This window comes from Corythoichthys intestinalis, chromosome 13 (assembly GCF_030265065.1).
Source record: "Corythoichthys intestinalis isolate RoL2023-P3 chromosome 13, ASM3026506v1, whole genome shotgun sequence".
In the NCBI taxonomy this organism is placed as follows: Eukaryota; Metazoa; Chordata; class Actinopteri; order Syngnathiformes; family Syngnathidae; genus Corythoichthys; species Corythoichthys intestinalis.
In genome coordinates, this window is record NC_080407.1 from 1,893,879 (window position 1) to 1,914,075 (window position 20,197).

General features: G+C 39.7%; 3 protein-coding genes across 11 annotated transcripts in view; 2 read left to right on the forward strand and 1 right to left on the reverse strand.

Moving 5' to 3' along the window:
* The window catches only part of tmbim4 (transmembrane BAX inhibitor motif containing 4), a 138,573-nt gene that overhangs the window by 2,367 nt on the left and 116,009 nt on the right, over window positions 1-20,197 (reverse strand). For 2 of the 6 annotated variants that reach the window (XM_057853858.1, XM_057853860.1), the window contains exons 2-3: window positions 11,964-12,087; window positions 450-558 (exon numbers count right to left, since the gene is read on the reverse strand). In XM_057853858.1, the coding sequence (XP_057709841.1) occupies window positions 450-487 (38 nt within the window). In that variant the 5' untranslated portion in view covers window positions 488-558; window positions 11,964-12,087. Of the gene's footprint in view, window positions 1-449; window positions 559-840; window positions 1,032-11,903; window positions 12,088-20,197 lie in introns of those variants that run through there. The other 4 variants (XM_057853859.1, XM_057853861.1, XM_057853856.1 and 1 more) reach the window with 3 other exon arrangements.
* Window positions 1,067-12,457, forward strand: msrb3 (methionine sulfoxide reductase B3). Of its 4 annotated transcripts, none has more exons than XM_057853865.1 (7): window positions 1,067-1,438; window positions 3,003-3,117; window positions 6,750-6,858; window positions 7,045-7,122; window positions 7,264-7,292; window positions 9,353-9,450; window positions 11,917-12,457. In XM_057853865.1, the coding sequence occupies exons 2-7, from the start codon at window positions 3,015-3,017 to the stop codon at window positions 12,091-12,093; spliced, it is 594 nt and encodes a 197-aa protein (XP_057709848.1). In that variant the 5' UTR covers window positions 1,067-1,438; window positions 3,003-3,014; the 3' UTR covers window positions 12,094-12,457. The 4 variants fall into 4 exon arrangements, with proteins under 4 accessions (XP_057709848.1, XP_057709850.1, XP_057709849.1 ...); XM_057853867.1 differs by lacking the exon at window positions 3,003-3,117 and adding an exon at window positions 4,482-4,630; XM_057853868.1 differs by lacking the exon at window positions 1,067-1,438 and adding an exon at window positions 4,482-4,630.
* On the forward strand, window positions 14,026-18,499 carry LOC130927812 (protein BTG3-like). The gene is made up of 4 exons (XM_057853864.1): window positions 14,026-14,477; window positions 14,541-14,678; window positions 14,750-14,924; window positions 18,350-18,499. Exons 1-4 carry the CDS (start codon window positions 14,308-14,310, stop codon window positions 18,497-18,499), a joined length of 633 nt encoding a protein of 210 aa, XP_057709847.1. The 5' UTR covers window positions 14,026-14,307.

Sequence of the window (20,197 nt, forward strand, 5' to 3'; positions counted from 1 at the left end):
TTTATTAGCTGTTGAAAACATGCAGTAAATAAAAGAAAAATAAGTTGGTATTTTGGGCAAAACCAAATAGGATATGTTAGATATTGCTACTGATCCTGAAAACATAGGTAATTATCTCTGCATTTGGTGATGTTTGTGCATCTAATGTAAAATCTGAGAATTTTATAGCCATTTTAAGTTTTGTTACACTTACATAAAAAATAATCTGGATTTTATTGGGGAACGACTTTCAATTTTTTGATGCCGCTGTTCATGGAGACTCATATGTGGCTAAGGTAGGTGCCTGTTTTGGTTTTAGGTCGGTTGCAGTTTTGGTTTTGAAAATATTTGAAGTTTTTGAAAATAGGCCCAGTTTCCCGTGTCACGTCAATAGGTTATGAGGTCTATGGCTGGTTCTTGAAAACAGAAGCTTTGAGTTATCGATCACAGATACAGTGTCATGTTCTCACCTGGCATGGACAAACTCCTTGATGGTTTGAGAGAACATAAAAAGGGCAGAGGTGCCAGTCGTCAAAAGGATCTGCAAGCTCAGGAGCGTGTATACCTTCCGCAGGAAGTCTAAAAAGTAGAATTGGCAATGATCAAAATAAATGATTTTACGGACATCGTACAAATGGTCGCACCCATAAAAGCAGAATAGTAAAATAATAGCCAAAACAGGCCCTAAAAGTCAAACTTGGCAAATATAAAGGAGCGATCCATAGAAGTGAGTGACTATCCAGCCAAAATAATGGGTCCTCTGGATGAATATATACGTTAGCGACACTAAATGCATTCTTTCACGATAGATAGTGGTAGTGTTTTCTACCAACGTCATTACATTTGTGCTCCTTGACATACCCATACGTATCTGGACGCTTGCAGTAGCAACATTTGTGCCATAGTTGAAGTCATCCTCAATTGAAGACCTCGGATATTTTTCGCTGCTCATCGTTAATCTGGTCAAAATATAGTCCACTGTTCTGAAAACTGTATATTATCGGAAGGGTTGATTTGGAACTGCGACGCACAGCAATGACGTCATTACCGGAATATTTTTTTCTTTCTTCCAAAGACCTTTATTGACAATTACCGATAAAGGCTGGCTCTCTTCATATTTTTTGGTTTGTATTTTTTTAATGTATAGTTCATTCGTTTTAATGAAAGTTTAAATTCATGTTTACCTTTTTTATGTACACACTCTTCGGTCTTGTACACAGTTTGATTATAAATAAAGTTAAAAAGAAAATAAACAGGTCGTGACCATAAATGGACTCGTTCTGCAATCGTGGAGCGGTTACATTACTGGAAGTATCTTGACCGTGTAACCAAGCTTGTCTGGTTGTGTTTGTCCCATCGCCTGCTTAGCCTATGTTTCAGCCAGTCACCGGTAGTCCTTCACTTGGTGATCTTCGCCACTACTGTTTTTACGTCGCGATCCTGCTCCTACTGCCAACTGGTATGCCACCGTATTTTAATTTCCAAGTAACTGTAACCAATCGCGAATGTGCGTGTAAAAATTGTTTTAAAATACTGCACTTCGAAATGATGACTTGCATTTCAGGCCACAAGAGCAGCTGAAGGTACGTCAATGACAATGTCATAAACGGAGTTGAGCGATTTTTTTTCAATATCCACAATAAAACATTGATGGCATTCGATGCTTGCTTAATTTGATAGATATTATGTTTTTATTGAAGCGGCGGATTAGGGGAGCAAGGGCGAGAACTAGTAAACAAACACTAATAAAGTCCCGGCGTTCAGTATGGCACCTTCTCGATGACTCCAGCTGTTTGTGTAATTCTATCCCTCGACTGATAATGCAAGAGTACAATACAATAATTAACCCTTACATACTGTTCGTTTTCAATAAACACACTGAAAGCTATTCATACCTTATATGATAATAACATATAGCTAATTAAAGCTTTATATATTAATCCAAATATGGTGGAAACAGTTCACAACCTCCAACCTGAGCTAATTATTAATAAAAATATCGGAAACTCGTGTTATATATTTTCATGTATACACTGTATATATTTTTATCTATCAATGATTTAGAGCAGACATGTCCAAAGTCCGGCCCGGGGGCCAAATGCGGCCCGCAGTCAAATTTCATTCGGCCCCCAGCCTCTGTCATAAAATCAATAATGTCTGACCCGCACACAGACTTAATAAATTGGTCAGCAGTACTGCTACCAGCATATGAAGTAGCTTACACACTTAATGCTGCTCATTTACCCACTAAAAGGCAGCAGCACTCTAAGCTACATTACCCCGTGTGAGCCTTTACCCCCAATTTTCTAAAATGGCGATAATCAACAAGAATAAGAAAGTTGACTGTGACGGCCGACGCTTCAAGGATAGGTGGAAATTGGACTATTTCTTCACTAAAATACGCAACAACTGTGTCTGCCTCATTTGCAAAGAGACAGTCGCTGTTTTTAAAGAGTTGAATGTGAGACGATATTACCAAACAAGACACGCTGACATGTACGGCAAGATTACAGGGAAGATACGCAGCGAGAATTTGAAGCAACTTGAAGCTAGTTTAATGTCACAGCAGCAGTATTCCGCAAAAGCCCGAGAGTCGAAAGAGAACGCCACATAGGCTAGTTGCTAGATTGTTGAAATTACTAATTTAAAAAAATAATGAAGCAAATGTGAAACACAGAATGACCTGCTAAAATTTGCTTAAATATATTGTTCTACGTAAAGGACGTCAGCCAAGGTCGGCCCCCCACATTTTTACCTACACCAAATCTGGCCCCCTTTGCAAAAAGTTTGGACACCCCTGACTTAGAGGGTTTACTTGTAACACTACACCTCAGCCATCACTGCACCATGCACTGAGCTATTAATATTCAACTTGTCCCCACTGTTGCTGAAATTAGATGGTTGATGAGTCAAATCAATAACAATGTCATCCAAGTTTACAAGATTCCATCACAGGCTTGCTTAAAACAAATAGCAGTTCAAATATCTCAACAAATAATCCAGCCTGCTCTCTGTCTCTGTAGTATGATTATCCCATGGCTGCCCTGCTCAGACGTGGGTTCTTCCTGGCCCTGCAACGTGTCGCTGGGCAAGGCAGCAGCTCAGTCTGCCCCCCTGCAGTGTCCGCCATTCTGCTAGGTAGAGTCATTTTTCTTACAATCTATTTGGAACAGAAGTATGACCACAATCCATTCCATGATGTTGGTCGATTTTCCATCCATCCAGAGGCGTAGCAAGGGTCCCCGGGGTTCCCAGGCAACAAGCAACATGGGGCCCTTCTGAGTCACGTGACACACATACATACTCGCGCAGTATAATGAACACAATGCTTGCGGTCATCTTGGCCATAAAAGTTGCGAAAACAAAGCACTTTACACTGACTCATATGTTCATGGACGCACACATTTTAACAGGTGGCCGTCCTCTGCTTGAAATGTGCACCTTACGCCTATTCTCGCTCCCAGAATACGCAGCGCTTGTGACGTAGGACAATAGCAGGACTGGTTGCTATGGGAATATACGCATACCCAAGGAACTTTGCTAAAAGGAGTATTAAAATTGCTAATAAAATCGTTTAGGATTATTTTAGATGCATATATGTTATATTTTTCTGATGGAGTATTCGACAAGGAATACGATAGACCCATTAATAGACTTTTTTGGAAAAAATCACTGTTTCTTTAAGTAGTCACATGAATAATGAGGTGGCCTGTGAAATCGACGTAACTAGACTCACTTGGTGAGTCATTCTTTAAATAATCATGTGGCATTAATAGCTGATTGGACTTTCTTAAACATGTATAATCTAAGTGACATGGTTAGTACTGATTGGGATTGATAACAGAGTCATTAGATAATTTGCCAAATGATTCCACCGTTTTGAAAGACTCCCTACCCTTGTCGCTGTGACAGTGCATTAAAGCTGCGCGTGCTAAATCTGTTGGCCCTCTGGGGGCCCCTGATGGACGGAGGCCCTAGGCAATTGCCTGGTTTGCCAAATGGGACGCGACGCCTCTGCATCCATCCCTACATTCTCTGCATCGTTCAAAGTCCAAACTCTCGCCATCACGAAACTTATTTACTGTTCAGGCAAGGTTGAAATGCTTCCATAAAACCATAAATTGTCATACAAGCATAAGCAGACATTGAATCTAATGTGGTGACATTAAAAACACTATTGATAACGAAAAAGGAGCAGAAATCAGTGATGCCATTGTTGGTCGCCTTTTTGTCCCACAGGCTAACAAAAGGGTGTTTATTCGTTAGAAAAAGAGCCTTCGCAGGGTTTGTTTGTGTGTTAACACATTTCAATTGTCATCTTTCTACCAATTTTCCTTCTTTTGAACCTCAAGGAAGACTTCAATATTAATCTGTTTATATTCTAGATGCGTGTTCAAAGTTGTAACCATTGCTTTTTACGTCTGGCATGAACTAGGAAACCCAATAACCCGCTCAGTTATGTGTTAACTCTCTTTGTGTCTGCTCCTCTTCACCCAACCCAGGCCTTGTTGTAAAGCTCTGCTGAGGAAGGTGTTTTGATTCTAGTGGTGGTTGGAGTGTCTCTCATCAGCAGCCATGTCGGGTTTCAATCTGCTCCATCTAATAAGCAAGAGTCAGCCAGTGACTCTGAGGTCCTGCAGTCTTCCCTCAGGTCCACTGACTGGGTGCTGTGTGCCTGCTGTGCTCTGCCTCTCTCTTTCTTAAAATTCTTAACACTTGGCTGATGTGTCAGCATGTCCTAACACTCCCAGTCTTTGTGTGTGTTTACAACTACACGTTGCTTTCACTGGCTTTCTTCATTTTGATTAAAACCTCCCTGGGAAAGCCAATCGTGCTGATGTTTGAAAGTTTCCAAGCAGATCAATTGTGGAGGATCTCCGTTCTTTGCCCAGAGAGGTTCTCAAAATTTCCATGCAGCGATGATTACTTGCTTGTGTTCCTTCAATCAGTTTCAAGTGTTACACTCATAGGCGGATCTACTATTCAGGCGAAGTAGACGATCGCTGTAGGCCCCCAACCAGCAGGGGGCCCCCAACCAGCTGCCCTTGCCACAACGAGCAACGGCTTGGGCCACCGGAGCCAGCAGCACCACCAACTATTCGTCATGTATAATTATGTCAGCTTACCAAACAAACAAATAACAAAACAAAAAAAAAGCCATTTAAATGCTGCATTTATATTATACCCCCCCACACACACGCACTACAATGAACTGTTCCACGACGACGGACAGAGTATCAGTCGCTTAGCTTCATTTAGCGTGTTTAGCATCCCTTAGCTGTTCGTTAGCTTCACTTAGCTCTCCCGCAGTTTTCACACCACTACGCTTGCTATTTTTACAGCTCACTTGCTACTTTGCACGTTGGCTATCGTTTATTTCGAACACTTGAGCGAACGTGCTCTCCATGAGAGCCAAAGTGCAGTGAGGGAGAAGCTGAGAACAGGGCTCTAATGCCTCTTTTAACGTTCTTCTTCTTCACACCGAACATAAAATACAGGGCAGCACACCCTGTGGTGAAACAATGCAGTACAGTTCCAAATAGTCATACAATAACACTCAATAGCTGGTTAACAGCAAAAGCACGTCATGCTCGTCATATAATGATTTCTGGAGTTAATCCCACATACTTCAGAATTAATATTATAATATGTTGAGTAAATACTACATAATACAGAATAAGAATAGCTTTCAAATGACACTTCATGACAAATATGATTGGCAATGAATAATTAGTATAATCATTATACTACTATTATATATAGTAGTATACTATAATAATATTGCCAGAATTTTAAATTTTAAAAAAAATTGTTTTGAATAATATTGGAAAGGCAAAGTCAGTGTTCTGAATCTGTTTACCTTCCTTTCTTTTGTACTAGTAAATGCTATCAGCATTTAACCTCATTGTTTATTTGTGGTTAATTATTGTTATTTACATGATTATTTGTACTTAAAGAATTTAAGTGTTCCAAAATAGTTTTGTGAATTAATAAGCGTCAACAAAAATTTCATTGCTAAATTAGTAAAAAAAAAAAGAAAATTATTAGATAAGTCGATTAATCGTAAAACTAGTCGGCTGACTAATCAGGATAAAATTTGTCGTTTAGGACAGCCTTAGTGTACCGGAACATATTTCCTCCACACCCTTCTCACCTTTTTAACCCCTGACCCATGAAGAGGGCCCCTGGATATGTTCGCCTGAGGCCCCAAAATTGCCAAGTCCGCCACTGGTTACACTGTATCCATTAAGTTTGAACATAGGGAACAATCAATCAAGATTTGTTGATTGTGTGGTTTTTATTTGTTGCATATTTGAAGAAATTAGGGCAAATGGACAGCACTGCCTGGCTGCAGCCAGCAGAGGTGCTGTAACATCTCAAGAAGAATTGAGTTTGTAATTTAGAGTTTTGATGAGGAAAAAGCCCCCTTATACTAGTATATGTAAAAAAAATCTACACTGATGAATGCTTATGCTTTAGTGTCTTGGCTGTTTTTTTTGTTGTTGATCATCACGCATTTAGATTCTGAGCGCTAACAAGACAAACCAAATGGTTCACTGCTTGGCTTCCTTGCAGCTTGCACGCACTGAGTGGGTTTGATTTGGACTAATTTGCACACTTAGTTTTAAAGGTTTTTTTTTTTTAAATGGATGATGATGGAAATGAAACTTTGGATCATACAAAGAGATAAACAACTAGTAACTTCGAAATTATCTTGATGGTTTAATTACTACTCGCAACCAAGTTAATATCATCAATCTTTTCCCAAGGAGCTGCTCGAACCAAGAAGACATGGCCGGTGACTTTCTCTCAAGAGGAGATAAAGAAACGTCTAACGCCCATGCAGTATCATGTAACCCAAGAACGAGGAACCGAGAGGTGTGATGCGGGACTTCAATCACATGATTTTTTTTTTTTTTTTTGTATGAGTAACTCAATTAAGAAAACTGCTGCTTGCCAAAACATGTTTTAAAGCGTAAACATTGGACACAGTCCTCCTATTACGACATTTTATAACTGAGTATTTGTGAGCCGCTTCTACCTCATATCCACCTTTGTGCGCAGTGCCTTCACAGGAGAGTTCACGTACCACAAGGAAGAGGGAACCTATACGTGTGTCGTCTGTGGTGCGCCGTTATTCAGGTAAGGCATGTTAGGCATGTATGGGCATGCAAATACATAGTTATTGTAATTGTGAAATAATTTTCAATTATAACATTTTCTGAAATAGCTTAAGGAGTCAGTAAAGCCTTTCCTAACTGAAGCTGTTTTTGTTTGTTTTAGCTCAAAATCCAAATTTGACTCAGGCTCAGGTAAGAGTCAAGTGGTGGATGCATGGACAACCTTGTTATCATCAATTAATACAGAGGTTTTGGCCTTGCGTTGCGGTAATCTTTAGTACATTTAGAAGGTTCATTTGGCCTTAAGGCAAATTAGAATAACAAGTGACATCATATTTTGGAGTAGATTGTGATTATATATATAGTGGGGAAAATAAGTATTTAGTCAACCACCAATTGTGCAAGTTCTCCTACTTGAAAAGATTAGAGAGGCCTGTAATTGTGAACATGGGTAAACCTCAACCATGAGAGAAAGAATGAAAAAAAAAAAGAAAATCACATTGTTTGATTTTTAAAGAATTTATCTGCAAATCATGGCGGAAAATAAGAATTTGGTCAATACCAAAAGTTCATCTCAATACTTTATGTACCCTTTGTTGGCAATAACGGAGGCCAAACGTTTTCTGTAAGTCTTCACTCTTCGCTTGGTGTAAAGAAATCAACTGTGGGAGCAATTATTAGAAAATGGGAGACATACAAGACCACTGATAATCTCCCTCGATCTGGGGCTCCATGCAAGATCTCACCCCGTGGCGTCAAAATGATAACAAGAACAGTGAGCAAAAATCCCAGAACCACACGGGGGGACCTAGTGAATGACCTACAGAGAGCTGGGACCACAGTAACAAAGGCTACTATCAGTAATACAATGCGCCGCCAAGGACTCAAATCCTGCACTGCCAGACGTGTCCCCCTGCTGAGGCCAGTACACGTCCAGACCGGTCTGCGTCCGCTAGAGAGCATTTGGATGATCCAGAAGAGGACTGGGAGAATGTGTTATTGTCAGATGAAACTAAAATAGAAATTTTTGGTAGAACCACAGGTTCTCGTGTTTGGAGGAGAAAGCATACTGAATTGCACCATACCCACTGTGAAGCATGGGGGTGGAAACATCATGCTTTGGGGCTGTTTTTCTGCATAGGGACCAGGACGACTGATCTGTGTAAAGGAAAGAATGGATGGGGCCATGCATCGAGAGATTTTGAGTGAAAATCTCCTTCCATCAGCAAGGGCATTGAAGATGAGACGTGGCTGGGTCTTTCGGCATGACAATGATCCCAAACACACAGCCAGGCAACAAAGGAGTGGCTTGGTAAGAAGCATTTCAAGGTCCTGGAGTGGCCTAGCCAGTCTTTAGTTCTCAACCCCATAGAAAATCTGTGGAGGAAATTGAAAGTCCGTGTTGCCCAACGACAGCCCCAAAACATCACTGCTCTTGAGGAGATCTGCAAGGAGGACTGGGCCAAAATACCAGCAACAGTGTGTGAAAAGCTTGCGAAGAGTTACAGAAAACATTTGGCCTCTGTTATTGCCAACAAAGGGTACATAACAAAGTATTGAAATGAACTTTTGGTATTGACCAAATACTTATTTTCCACCATGATTTGCAAATAAATTCTTTAAAAATCAAAAAATGTGATTTTCTGTTTTTTTTTCTCCACATTCTGTCTCTCATGGTTGAGGTTTACCCATGTTGACAATTACAGGCCTCTCTAATATTTTCAAGTGGGAGAACTTGCAAAATTAGTGGTTGACTAAATACTTATTTGCCCCACTGTAACAAAGTACGGTGGTACCAAGACATATGATCCGTAAAATTTGACTCGTCATTTGTCTCGACGCATTGACGACTCAAAATACGAAGATTTACGACAGTGTCGCAATTTCGTTGTTTTCCCGAAAGACGGAAGCGTGGCGGATTTTTTCTGTGAGAGAAATCAACATTTCGACTTACAACCCAGGTCCTGGAACAAATTAAATTCGTATGTAGAGGTACCACTGTACGGGAGTGCCTGTACTAAAATGTAATATCGGACAGTATTTTACTTGCTGTACATTTCTGCTCTGATTTATTGACAAAAAGTCCAAGGAATGATTTTGTTGCATACCTAGGCATCATAAAAATACTTGTAGTCTGGATACTACAGAATAGAAACACAAATAGGTTAAAGCGTAAAGCAAGATTTTTTTTTAAAACACTTTTTTTTTTCGATCTCTGCAACATGACATTCCCATCAATATCAATCCTGTAGGTTGGCCTTCCTTCTTTGACCTCGTGAAACAGGATTCCATTGACGTGTCAGATGATTTCTCCTATGGGATGCACAGAGTGGAGACCACCTGTGGGCAGGTACCACACCGACACTCAATTTCACCGGAGAGATTCTGCTAAATGTAATTTGATGAAGGTTGTTTCATGCCGAACTTTAAAGTGCGTACGACAGGATAAAAAAAAGTCTTAAATAGCATTATTATGTGAATTAGAATCATATTTTGAGACGATTCGACTGTACACAACAATTTGGCAAAGCGCAGATGATGAGAAATTAGTTTTTTAATCCGCCGTTTAGCCACGTTTACCATTATAGGGCTCCATCATCCCCAACAGGAGGATGACGTTGGCAGGGTCATGGTTTCATCTGATTTAGGATTCAACCCATTGAGGGGGAATGATTCAGAACGAGGAAAATGCGATGAAGAGAGCCGTAAAATGTCATTGTTTCAGTCTCTGTACTCCAATATTTTTCCCCAATTGCTAAATAAAAGGGAATGACAAATAACAGTCTTGTGCTAAATGGAATATGAAATAATAAAAATGCATTTATTAAGTACTACATTGCAAAATTACTCCATATTGGTCAAAACTGTCGACTTCACCTTTACCGTCGCACCTCCAGAACGATATTTTATGCAACCGTAGTTAGTCAGGCTTTTGTCATTTCCCGGCCCCGGGTTCGGAGAATGTAAAAAAACCAAGAGGCGTGACAGGCAGCCGACATGCTAACCCGAACCGAGTGACGTCTCAAAGTCTTATTTTTCGCTTTTCGAAGGGAAAAATCACACAAAACTAACTTGGATCATATCACACGGCGGCGGGGTTGTCGATTGTCTTCGCCGATCGGCAACCCGCCTGGCGGCGAGCAAGTTACAGTTCATTCCCCTGCTACGGACAAGAGAGCTCGCCGGCGAAGCAGCCGAAGAGTACCGCCGGACAAACTGGCCGACGTCGGTGGTGCGCGTAGCTGCCACATGGTCAACACAAATATGGCGTAAAGTAATGCTTTACTACACGGCGAAGACGTAAACAGAGACCGTTGTGCAGTTGTTGTGCAGCTAACATGGCAGGATGTGTCTGAGTAGAACTTTTCTACATGTTCGTCCATAGGTAAATACGTATTGGCCCGAATATAAGATGGCCCTGATAATAAGACGACCCCCTCTTTTTCAAGACTCAAGTTTGAAAACAGACTTTTTGAACACCAAATTAATTTTTATACAGAAAATAATTACAGTACATCCGAAACAAAAAAACAATATAATAACATATAACAATATATTTGAGAGAAAAGGCATGTTATTTTGCCTCATTCAAATCTTAATATCTGAACATTTAAATACATAAACTAAAGTGCATTCACATTCGTAAATGAATGGCTTCTGGTTTTTGAAATGTAAATAAACCAGTCTATTGTGATAAAACAACAAAATTGCAATAACTGCATTAACCATCAAAGTGAAGTCTAACTGTAATTGTAGTCTTGAAACAAATTTGAATAATGGCAAACATTGCAATAAAATAATGCAAACTGTTTAAACTAAAAAGAGTAGCTGAGATCTGTCAGGACAGAACATTGCTTCAATGATATACCTGGCGCCATCTAGCGTCGTGAACGGGGAGAGAAGCTGAGATCTGTCATGACAGAACATCGCTTCAATGATATCTGGCGCCATCTAGCGTCGTGAATGGGTATAATGTCTAGACCGCGAATATAAGACGACCCCCTCTTTTTCTGTGTTATTTCAATGCACAAAACACCATCTTATATTCGGGCCAATACGGTAAATAGTCCTTTATTTAAAGAAAGTTTGTAGTGTTTCCGATGTTATCGCTGTATTCGCAGCCATTTTTAACTCAAAGTTGCAATTTCTGTTGGGGTTGAAAATTTGACAGAACACCGGGCACACGAAGAGGGCAATAAGCAGAGTATAGCGCTCTCCCGGCGGGAGGGGGGGTGTGCGACAAGCTGCCGGTCGTCGGCCGAGTGACATTTTCGGTGGACAATCAGCCACAAAATGCAAGCCACCTCTGTATTAAAACGTGCGCCATGATCCCAGTATTTGACATAATACAAAATACGATGTTTACTCCTCACTTAAGTCCAATGGTCCCACAGTAGTAGAGCTTGTTTTGGCCAATATCCGCGGTGAACTGGAACCTTTTGAAACCCAAAAAGGCTCACACACATCTCCCTGGTGCGGCAACAATTTTCTCCAGCCCTTTGGCTGGCGTGATGCGAAAAATAAACGAATTAATCCACAAAATCAGAATAATCCACAGTCCCTCTGCACGCTATAAAGCAATGCTGTATTGTGAGATGCTGACCTGGTTGACGTCACATTCGCATTCGTCCTGAACCTAAGAGTCACTCATTTTCATGGCGCGGGATTCAAAAATTGAATATATAATACGATCGCTTCCACACACATCCAAGCGATCCATTTCATTCAGGAGCGTAAAACAGCGTGAAATATGAAATAAACGTGCTTTTTGGTGTCATATCTCATTGTAGTTGCTCTATTCACCATTCTAACGCAGTGCGGAGCCCATCTTGGACACCTGTTCGACGATGGTCCAAAACCCACCGGGAAACGTTATTGCATCAACTCGGCCTCGTTGTCTTTCCGGCCTAAAGATTCGGAGGGGGCCTCTGGCACAACCTCCACTGGCGCCGCCGCAGTCTCATCCATAGATGAGGGAAGGACAGAACTATAAAAAAAGAAATAAAAACATATATAGTGTGTGTTTGACTTCTATGCATACGAGTGTAATAGTTTAATCAATTTACATGCACAAAATATTTTCACATTTAAATACTGACCAAACAATAACACTCGTGTTCATTAATGTGCAAAATTTACTCACAGATGGTTGAAGTCCCTTTTTCACAAACACACTTGCTTATTTTTGATATAGAAGACTACATTTTGAGTGTACGTTTGATGATAATTCATGCTTCTAAGGGTGTAATTAAGGTTCTCAGGCAGAGAAGGACGTGCACACTTTGTATTTCTAATGAATCGTATTGAATTTTCTTTGAAGCTTGAAATGATGAATAAAGCAGCTGAAAATTAAATGACAGTTTCAGAAGTGTTATTTTTCTGTCCTCAAAAACAGGCAATGTCTCAACTAATCAACTCAATACCTTAAATCAGGGGTCCCCAAACTACGGCCAGCGGGCCGCATATGGCCCACCTCCACATTTGGTCCGGCCCCCTGAAGAATTTTTTTTTTTTTTTTTCAATAGTGTTATTTATTTCCTGGCTTTTTTCTGTGAAGAACCTAGAGAGGGTTATATGGTTATTATCTATTTAATTAATAGAATTATTATTTATTATATTATATTATATTAATATTTTGGCCTGTCAAACGATTAAAATTTTTAGTCGAGTTAATCACAGCTTAAAAATTAATTAATCGTAATTAATTGCAATTCAAACCATCTATATAATATGCCATATTTTTCTGTAAATAATTGTTGGAATGGAAAGATACAAGACGGATATATACATTCAACATACTGTACATAAGTACTGTATTTGTTTATTATAACAATAAATCAACAAGATGGCATTAACATTCTGTTAAAGTGATCCATGGTTAGAAAGACTTGTAGTTCTTAAAAGATAAATGTTAGTACAAGTTATATAGAAATTTTGTATTAAAACCCTTTTAATGTTTTCGTTTTGAAAAAATTTGTAGAATTTTCAAACAAAAAATAAACTAGTAGCTCGCCGGTATTGATGTCAATAATTACACAATGCTCATGGTGCTGAAACCCATAAAATCAGTCGCACCCAAGTGCCAGCAGAGGGTGACAAAACACCAAAAAAACACAAGTAACAAACGGACATGACACTGTGCTGTCATTTTAATCTGTTTGAGGAGGCATGTGTGTTAAATGCGATACTTTTGACAGCCCTATATATTATATGGGTGGCTGAGTGGTTAGCACGTCTGCCTCACAGTTCTGAGATCAAGGGTTCAATCCCGGGCTTCGGCCATCCTGTGTGGAGTTTGCATGTTCTCCCCGTGCCTGCCTGGGTTTCCTCCGGGGACTCCGGTTTCCTCCCACATCCCAAAAACATGCATGGTAGGCTGATTGAACACTCTAAATTGTCCGTAGGTATGAGTGTGTGCGTGAATGGTTGTATGTCTCCTTGTGCCCTGTGATTGGCTGGCAACCAGTTCAGGGTGTACCCTGCCTGCTGCCCATAGTTAGCTGGGATAGGCTCCAGCACCTCCGCGACCCTCGTGAGGAAAAAGCGGCATGGAAAATGAATGAATGAATGAATATATATTATATAATTTTTTATTTTATTTACTTTTGTTCCGTTAAGAATTCAGAAAGGGTTATTTGATTGTGGCTTTCTGAAAAACAATACATTTTTACATTTAGGCAATCGTCACACTTTTTCTGTTATAAACTGACCCGGCCCCTCATCAGAGAAGGAAAAAGTTATGTGGCCCTCACAGGAAAAAGTTTGGGGACCCCTGCCTTAAATATTAATCAAAAATAATAATTTCTGACTGCTTTATGCAATAAACTTTGGAAACAAAACGTATCTTGAGTCAAAAGGTGAATGGTACCTCCACCAAGGATGCACAAAATTTAACAATAAATTGAGGAAATAAAAAAAAAAAACCATCATTGAGCTGCCAAGACGAATTATGTAATCGTGTGCGGTAATATTGCCTGTCACCTGACTAAATCTATCACCTTTCCTTCAGTGTTGTGAATTTGGTCTTTATGATGCCTAATTGGCATCATAAAGACCAACTTTTAACAATTAACTCTCCTACCTAAGTTTTACTCATTCATCCGCATGCTGTACTCTCCCAATGCGACACTAACCCTCGGGTTAGAGTGACCAAACACAAAATGGATATTTTTTTTCTCGTACAATTACATTGGAGACATTTCGAAATATGGAGCAAGAAATAACAGATGCTGTGTTCCCGTTAATGAAGACGCTCGTTTCGAAAGATGTAGAATACCACAAAACAGAAATTTTTATCGAGAAGCTAAGTTTTGCATTGCAGAAGAAATTTAAAGGTCATTGGTACCCCGAAAACCCCACCAAGGGAGAAGCATACAGGTACTCTGCTGCAATATAGAATCAATTATTCTTGATATCAATTGAGGTATATGTCTTTCGTAGATGCATCCGAGTGAACCGGTACAACAGTCGCGATCCAGAACTCCTTAAAGCCTGTCATGAAAGTGGATTGCAGTTCTGTGACCTGCGACTTCCACTTGATTTCACGCTTTGGATAAACCCTGGTGAAGCTTTTTGCAGGTGAGCGTGTCACGGAATAGGACAATAAAGCCTAGTCATCATTTATCAATTTAACATGTAATATTTCTTAGGATCGGTGAGGATAATCCTCCATTCTCTGTAGCTACCGTGGCTGCCATGTACAAGGAATACATAGACAAGAAGCAGGCAAACACTTCGGACAGTGAGATGTCAGAGAGCAACTCGAGTTCTTCCTCTGATGGGGAGGACACACACCTTTGTTTTTCCATAGGCAGCTGCACGCAGGTATCCAATGAATGCTTGATTTTATAATTATCAGTTATTTGGAAGCCCTACAAAAAGGTTTAGAATTTCATAAAAAGCTTACATATTGGCAGTGGCATTGCTAGGGTGTCTTGGGGCTACAAAAGCAAGAAATCCGCAGGCCCCCCACCCCACCCATGCGCACTAGGGATGCAACGATACAGTTAAGTCACAGTTCAGTACGATTTTCGATTTGATTTAATACATTTAATGCTCTGAAACAAAAAATACAAGGCGGAGAACAATCGGGTGACTTGGAAGTTCTGCTCTGAGAGTCCCAATTTGGCCAAATTTCAAAATTGTCCAATATGCATGTGTGATACATCATTGGAAAGCTTAAAATCTCAATTTTCTGGGGGAAGAAAATTTTTGAACAGGAGGGCATTTAAAAAAAAAAGTTTTTTAAACAGCATAACTACATCTGGAGGTGAGGGCACGCGAGAGCAGAATTACAGACGCCATGACTTTAACGAATTATTATCGCGTAGCATGTATCACCGAGTGTAAAGACACAGCTGTGAGTTGCCACAGCTGGATTTTTTTTTTTTAATTTTATGGGTGAAACATGGTTATATAACAAGGGTCGCGACGCAGAAATCGCAGACATCGAGGAGTGGTCGAGATGTTCTTTTTCATATATTTATCCTTTTAAACGTTTTTTTAAATGTTTTTCTTTGTTTGGATCGATTGTTTATCATCTAACATATCTGAGGAAATGCGAAATTAACAAAAAGAATACAATTAAGCGATAGTTATGAGGCAGATATCCGTGACTTTTTTACAGACACCAATTTTTTCATTCTGACGTAATTTGTTTAAAAGTTTAAAATATGCGAGTGAATAATTTTTTTAAGTCGTTTTTTTTTTTAACTAAATATTGGACATCGAATAATGATTCTAAGCTAAAAATGACAGACATTTTGAATAAATATAATTACTTACCTTCTTTCTATGGCTGGGTTGAAACAAAAGCAGTTGCGCGACGACTGTAAAAGGGGGTTTCCAGGGTAAAAGGGACTAATTCAAAATAGTTCAGGGGCTTAATGGGCCATGAATCTGCTATGGCAGCATATAGACATATTGTTCTATCAAACAACAGTTCTTTTGGCTTAAAATACAGCAGTTTATTTTATAGAAAATTTAATTTAGCTAACAAGCAAAAATAATGCCATCATTATATAAACATGCATTATAGTGCATCATATTTATGTGCTTACTTCTTACTGATCTGAAGAAATTTTGTATAAAAGTGCTGAGAACTTTACTGTTTGTAAAGTGAGGTGGGGCACATTGATGGCTATTACTCTCTTAGCAGGTATGTTTACCACGTGAGAAAAATATCCCATTTGTGGTCCAAGTCCATCTGTATTACTTACTGAATTAACAATATTTGGAGCATTATCTTTCGTCACTGGTATGGATTGATTTGGCCTGCTTAACTTCCATTCAGTCATGGCGGTTTATTAAGGTAGTATTGCCTCTTTTTGGTAACTGGCTATGAGGGCTTTCTCTTTTACCTTTGTAGTGTTTCTCAAAAAAGTTGCCTTTTTTTTTTTCTTCTTTGTGTTTTCATGGGGGCGAACAAAATAGTCAATCGACTTGGTTTGAAACGAGAATAAATGCAACTGCTTGCGTCACGTTCAAGAAATGCTCAGATTTTTAGCCATCAGCTACTTTGCTGTCAACAACAATGTGTTGGAATAAAACACGGGGAGCATTGACGGTCTCAAATATGGATAAAATTGAAAGGAGACTTCCGTGTGTATTGACATTTGACGACTCTAATCAAATGGTGTACAGTAGACGTGGTGGGGTCCACATTTTCCTGGAGAGCAAGGAAGCTGATGGCTAAAAATCTGAGCACTTCTTGAACGCGACACGAGCAATACATTGCTCATTTGCACACGACTGCAAGCTTCTACAGACTCCTCCTTTCCTCCTGCAACTTGTAATGCGTGGTAAGTAGGATGCGTGCATAAAAGTAACAAAAAGGGGAGAAGCTTCCACTTATGCACATTTATTCACAAAAATAATAATAAATCCACCTTGACCACTCTTCACTCGGGAGCTCAGCGGTTCGCACACACGCGTTCGCAGAACTCCAACATAAAAGTAAGCAGCAACAGAAGAAGAACATATTCAATGTAAATTAAGCAGCGCCACCGCATGGTGGATGTCGGGAGGAACACCATTTAAGGAGGTGACTTACAAACTCCGCCCGACGACGTAAAAAGAAAAAAAATGCGATATTGGATAACTTCTCGCGGCACACCTGACGATCTCACACTTGTGTGCCGCGGCAAAAACACTGAAAAACACTGATCAAGTGTGTGTGCGTGAGTGTTGTCGGGCATTAAAAAAAGTTAACAAACGCCACATAAGTCATGTCTGCTCATTACTGCACAACACCAGCATTTGACAATCGACTTTCCTAAACAGGACGAGTTTGAAGTACAGCGCTCTTAATTTACCACTCATTGTTCATCATGTAACCGTGAGTTAGCTCTCTGTGACCCACGGTCTTAACCTGTCTGTTGTCAAGGCGAGGTTATTCGAAGAAGCCAAGTCGACAACAACATATTGGCAGACTTTGTCCGTAAAGACAGTCTTTGTTTGATATGTACGAGTGGGGGTAGCATATCAGCTCACAAAAATGCTGCCAAATAACATATCAGTACGATATTGAAGCCGGCAAGCCGCCTCTTTAAGTTTCTGTCTTTCCTCACGAGCAATGATCCTCGTGCACCACAGCTCCCACCTGTCATGCGGATTGGGGGAAGAGTGGAGGAGGGAGGGTGCTAGCGGCAGAGGTTGTTTTTCCATGGCAAATCTGCGCCAGACATTTTAGCGAGAGAGACGACAAAAATAAATTCGGAAAATACATTTTGGGAGCTTTTCATTTGGATCGAATGTTTTTGTGTATTGAATCGAAGAGGGCATATCGAACGGTTCAATATAAAACAGTATTGTTGCATCCTTAATGCACACTGAAAAATGTTTTTGTTTTTTTCCCCAAAGATAAATGTACAATCAATAATTAAACAATGTATAAGGCCACATTAAAAGAAAAATAAATTTGGCAAACTTCATTTGAATTTTAATGACACACTTAAGGTCGGCTTTTTACAAAATACACGGGTCCATTGACGGCGTCTAGTGCAGGTTGCTACTGTAAATGGGGGGGGGGTTTGCTACTGCTGTGTAATTTCAAATGGCTAATTCTTGTCATTTCTGTGGAGTACATTTTTGCAGCCCTTGGGGGCCCCTTTATTGACCAGGACCCAAGCAACTGCCTGGCTTGCCTGTCCGCGAGCCCCGCCTCTGCATATTGGTTATGCTTTGAAATTGTGAAACTAATTGAATGAATTGGTTTTCCTCGTGTGTGTGTTTTTTGGTTTAATTTTTAGTTGAATCCATTGGCTCCTGCTTGGTATCCTTCTGGCTTTCCCAATCGTGCCCGCTTGGTTTACAGAGGTACCAAGGACAGGTACCTTCATTTGAACATTTTAAAGCATTGTCAGTACGCTGCTACAGTGAGAAAAATAAAAATGAAATAAACAAAATTGCTGTCGAGTTTTTATTGCTCAAAAGTTGTTGTTTTTTTTAAAATCGATTTAATTACCGGGTTTACTTGCTTGACTGTAGTGCACAATTGTTAACTTTAAATTTTGAATAAAATGTCTGCATTTAAAAAACATGAATTAGTGTTTTGTTGCCGTTGTTGCTTCAGTGGACCACACCAATCTCTGGCCGTGAGTTTGATGGAGGGCTATGGGAAGACAAAAAATCCCCAGGTTCTTGTGAACAAGTCAATGCTGGAGCGCAGGCCAGCGACCTGAAGAACCTCTGTACTAAAAGTTGATTTACGACACACCGAGTCCGTGTTTGACGCAAAGCATGGCAGGAATGTCTCGGCCTTGTTGGAAATGTTTCTCCTGTTGGAAAAACACTCGGCCGTCGAAGAAAAGCACACAGGCCTTTTGCGGTTTACTGCTACTGTGGATTCAGAGTGGTTGGAGGAAATAGGCTGAATTGCTCACACCTGATTGGAGAATTTCCTCAAAACAAGTACGCTTCCTTTTGCCAACTGTGATGTTTTACGTGCAGAAATCAAAACACGTAAATCATTCAAGTGGGGCTGCGTTTCTGCATAAGACGTGAGATGTATTTTCCAATGAGGCAACAGTTCCAGACGGTATAATTGCTCTATGGGTTCTCAAATTTTGACTGCAGAGTTTAGATCAACCATTACAAATTTGCCTTTGCTTGTATTAATGCGTATCAACATTTCCCAACATCGAATAAAATGAAGGCAGACTAAACACAATGCCACTTTGCAAGACTTTCTGAGACATGGTTGCAGTCAATGAGAATCCTGGCAGGTCTATTAATAGAAGCGTGGAAGTGTGTGCGTGCAAGAACAGAAGGGCAATGGCCTGCAGACTTTAAATGCGGATTAGAGCAAATTTAAACATCCGCCCGCTCAGAGGGGCCTGGAACATGTGAACAAAAAAGGCACCGACATTGACAACTTTGAAGTGAGTGAGTGACATCTCTGTTAACATTATTTCAGAAAGAATCGTTGACATGAAGGCAAGGGCGTAGGTTTGGTCTCAACATTGGTAGGGATGATATAACAGCATAACCTGCATGTACACTTTTTGATGGGGACGGGACATGAATAAGACCAAACAGATTGGGTGAACGGGAGTCAGGGCTACATTTCTCACCCCAATATGAACCTAATTCATTGATAGGCTATATGATTAATGCAAAATAAATCTGAATTTGATTTATACTAACTTTCACACTGCAATTTTATAACTTCTTAATCTGATATATATTTTTAAAAATCTCGTTGAATAATTTTCTCCATCTTGTTTTGAGTGTTAAAGGCTACTTAACATATTAACGCGTCAGATTCTTCCACTTTAAGTAAATATTACTATTTGTTCTTGTTAAGACCATACATCTGAAATCCATTTTTCACTTAAACCAAGAAAAAAATGCTTTCAAATAATGTTTTGAACAATATCCATTCTTGAATTAAGAACGTTTGTGACAAACAAGTTTTTTTTAGATTAAATTTACAAATGTTTTGCTTAAAATAAGTCTGTTAAGCTTATTTTCAGCTAGCTATTTTTATTATATCAAGAAATCTAAGTGAGTAAAATTGACTTGAAGCACTGGCAGATCATTTCAATTATTTCTAGTAGATTTACACTGAAAACAATGGATTTTTTTTTTCTTTCAGT

Coding starts and splice junctions, on each gene's coding strand:
- msrb3 (XM_057853865.1), top strand. CDS start 3,015: ATGGCTGCCCTGCTCAGACGTGGGTTCTTCCTGGCCCTGCAACGTGTC. Junction 7,293..9,352: donor CAAATTTGACTCAGGCTCAG/GTAAGAGTCAAG, acceptor TCAATCCTGTAG/GTTGGCCTTCCTTCTTTGAC. Junction 9,451..11,916: donor TGGAGACCACCTGTGGGCAG/GTACCACACCGA, acceptor ATTCTAACGCAG/TGCGGAGCCCATCTTGGACA.
- LOC130927812 (XM_057853864.1), top strand. CDS start 14,308: ATGGAGCAAGAAATAACAGATGCTGTGTTCCCGTTAATGAAGACGCTC. Junction 14,478..14,540: donor ACCAAGGGAGAAGCATACAG/GTACTCTGCTGC, acceptor TGTCTTTCGTAG/ATGCATCCGAGTGAACCGGT. Junction 14,925..18,349: donor CCATAGGCAGCTGCACGCAG/GTATCCAATGAA, acceptor TTTAATTTTTAG/TTGAATCCATTGGCTCCTGC.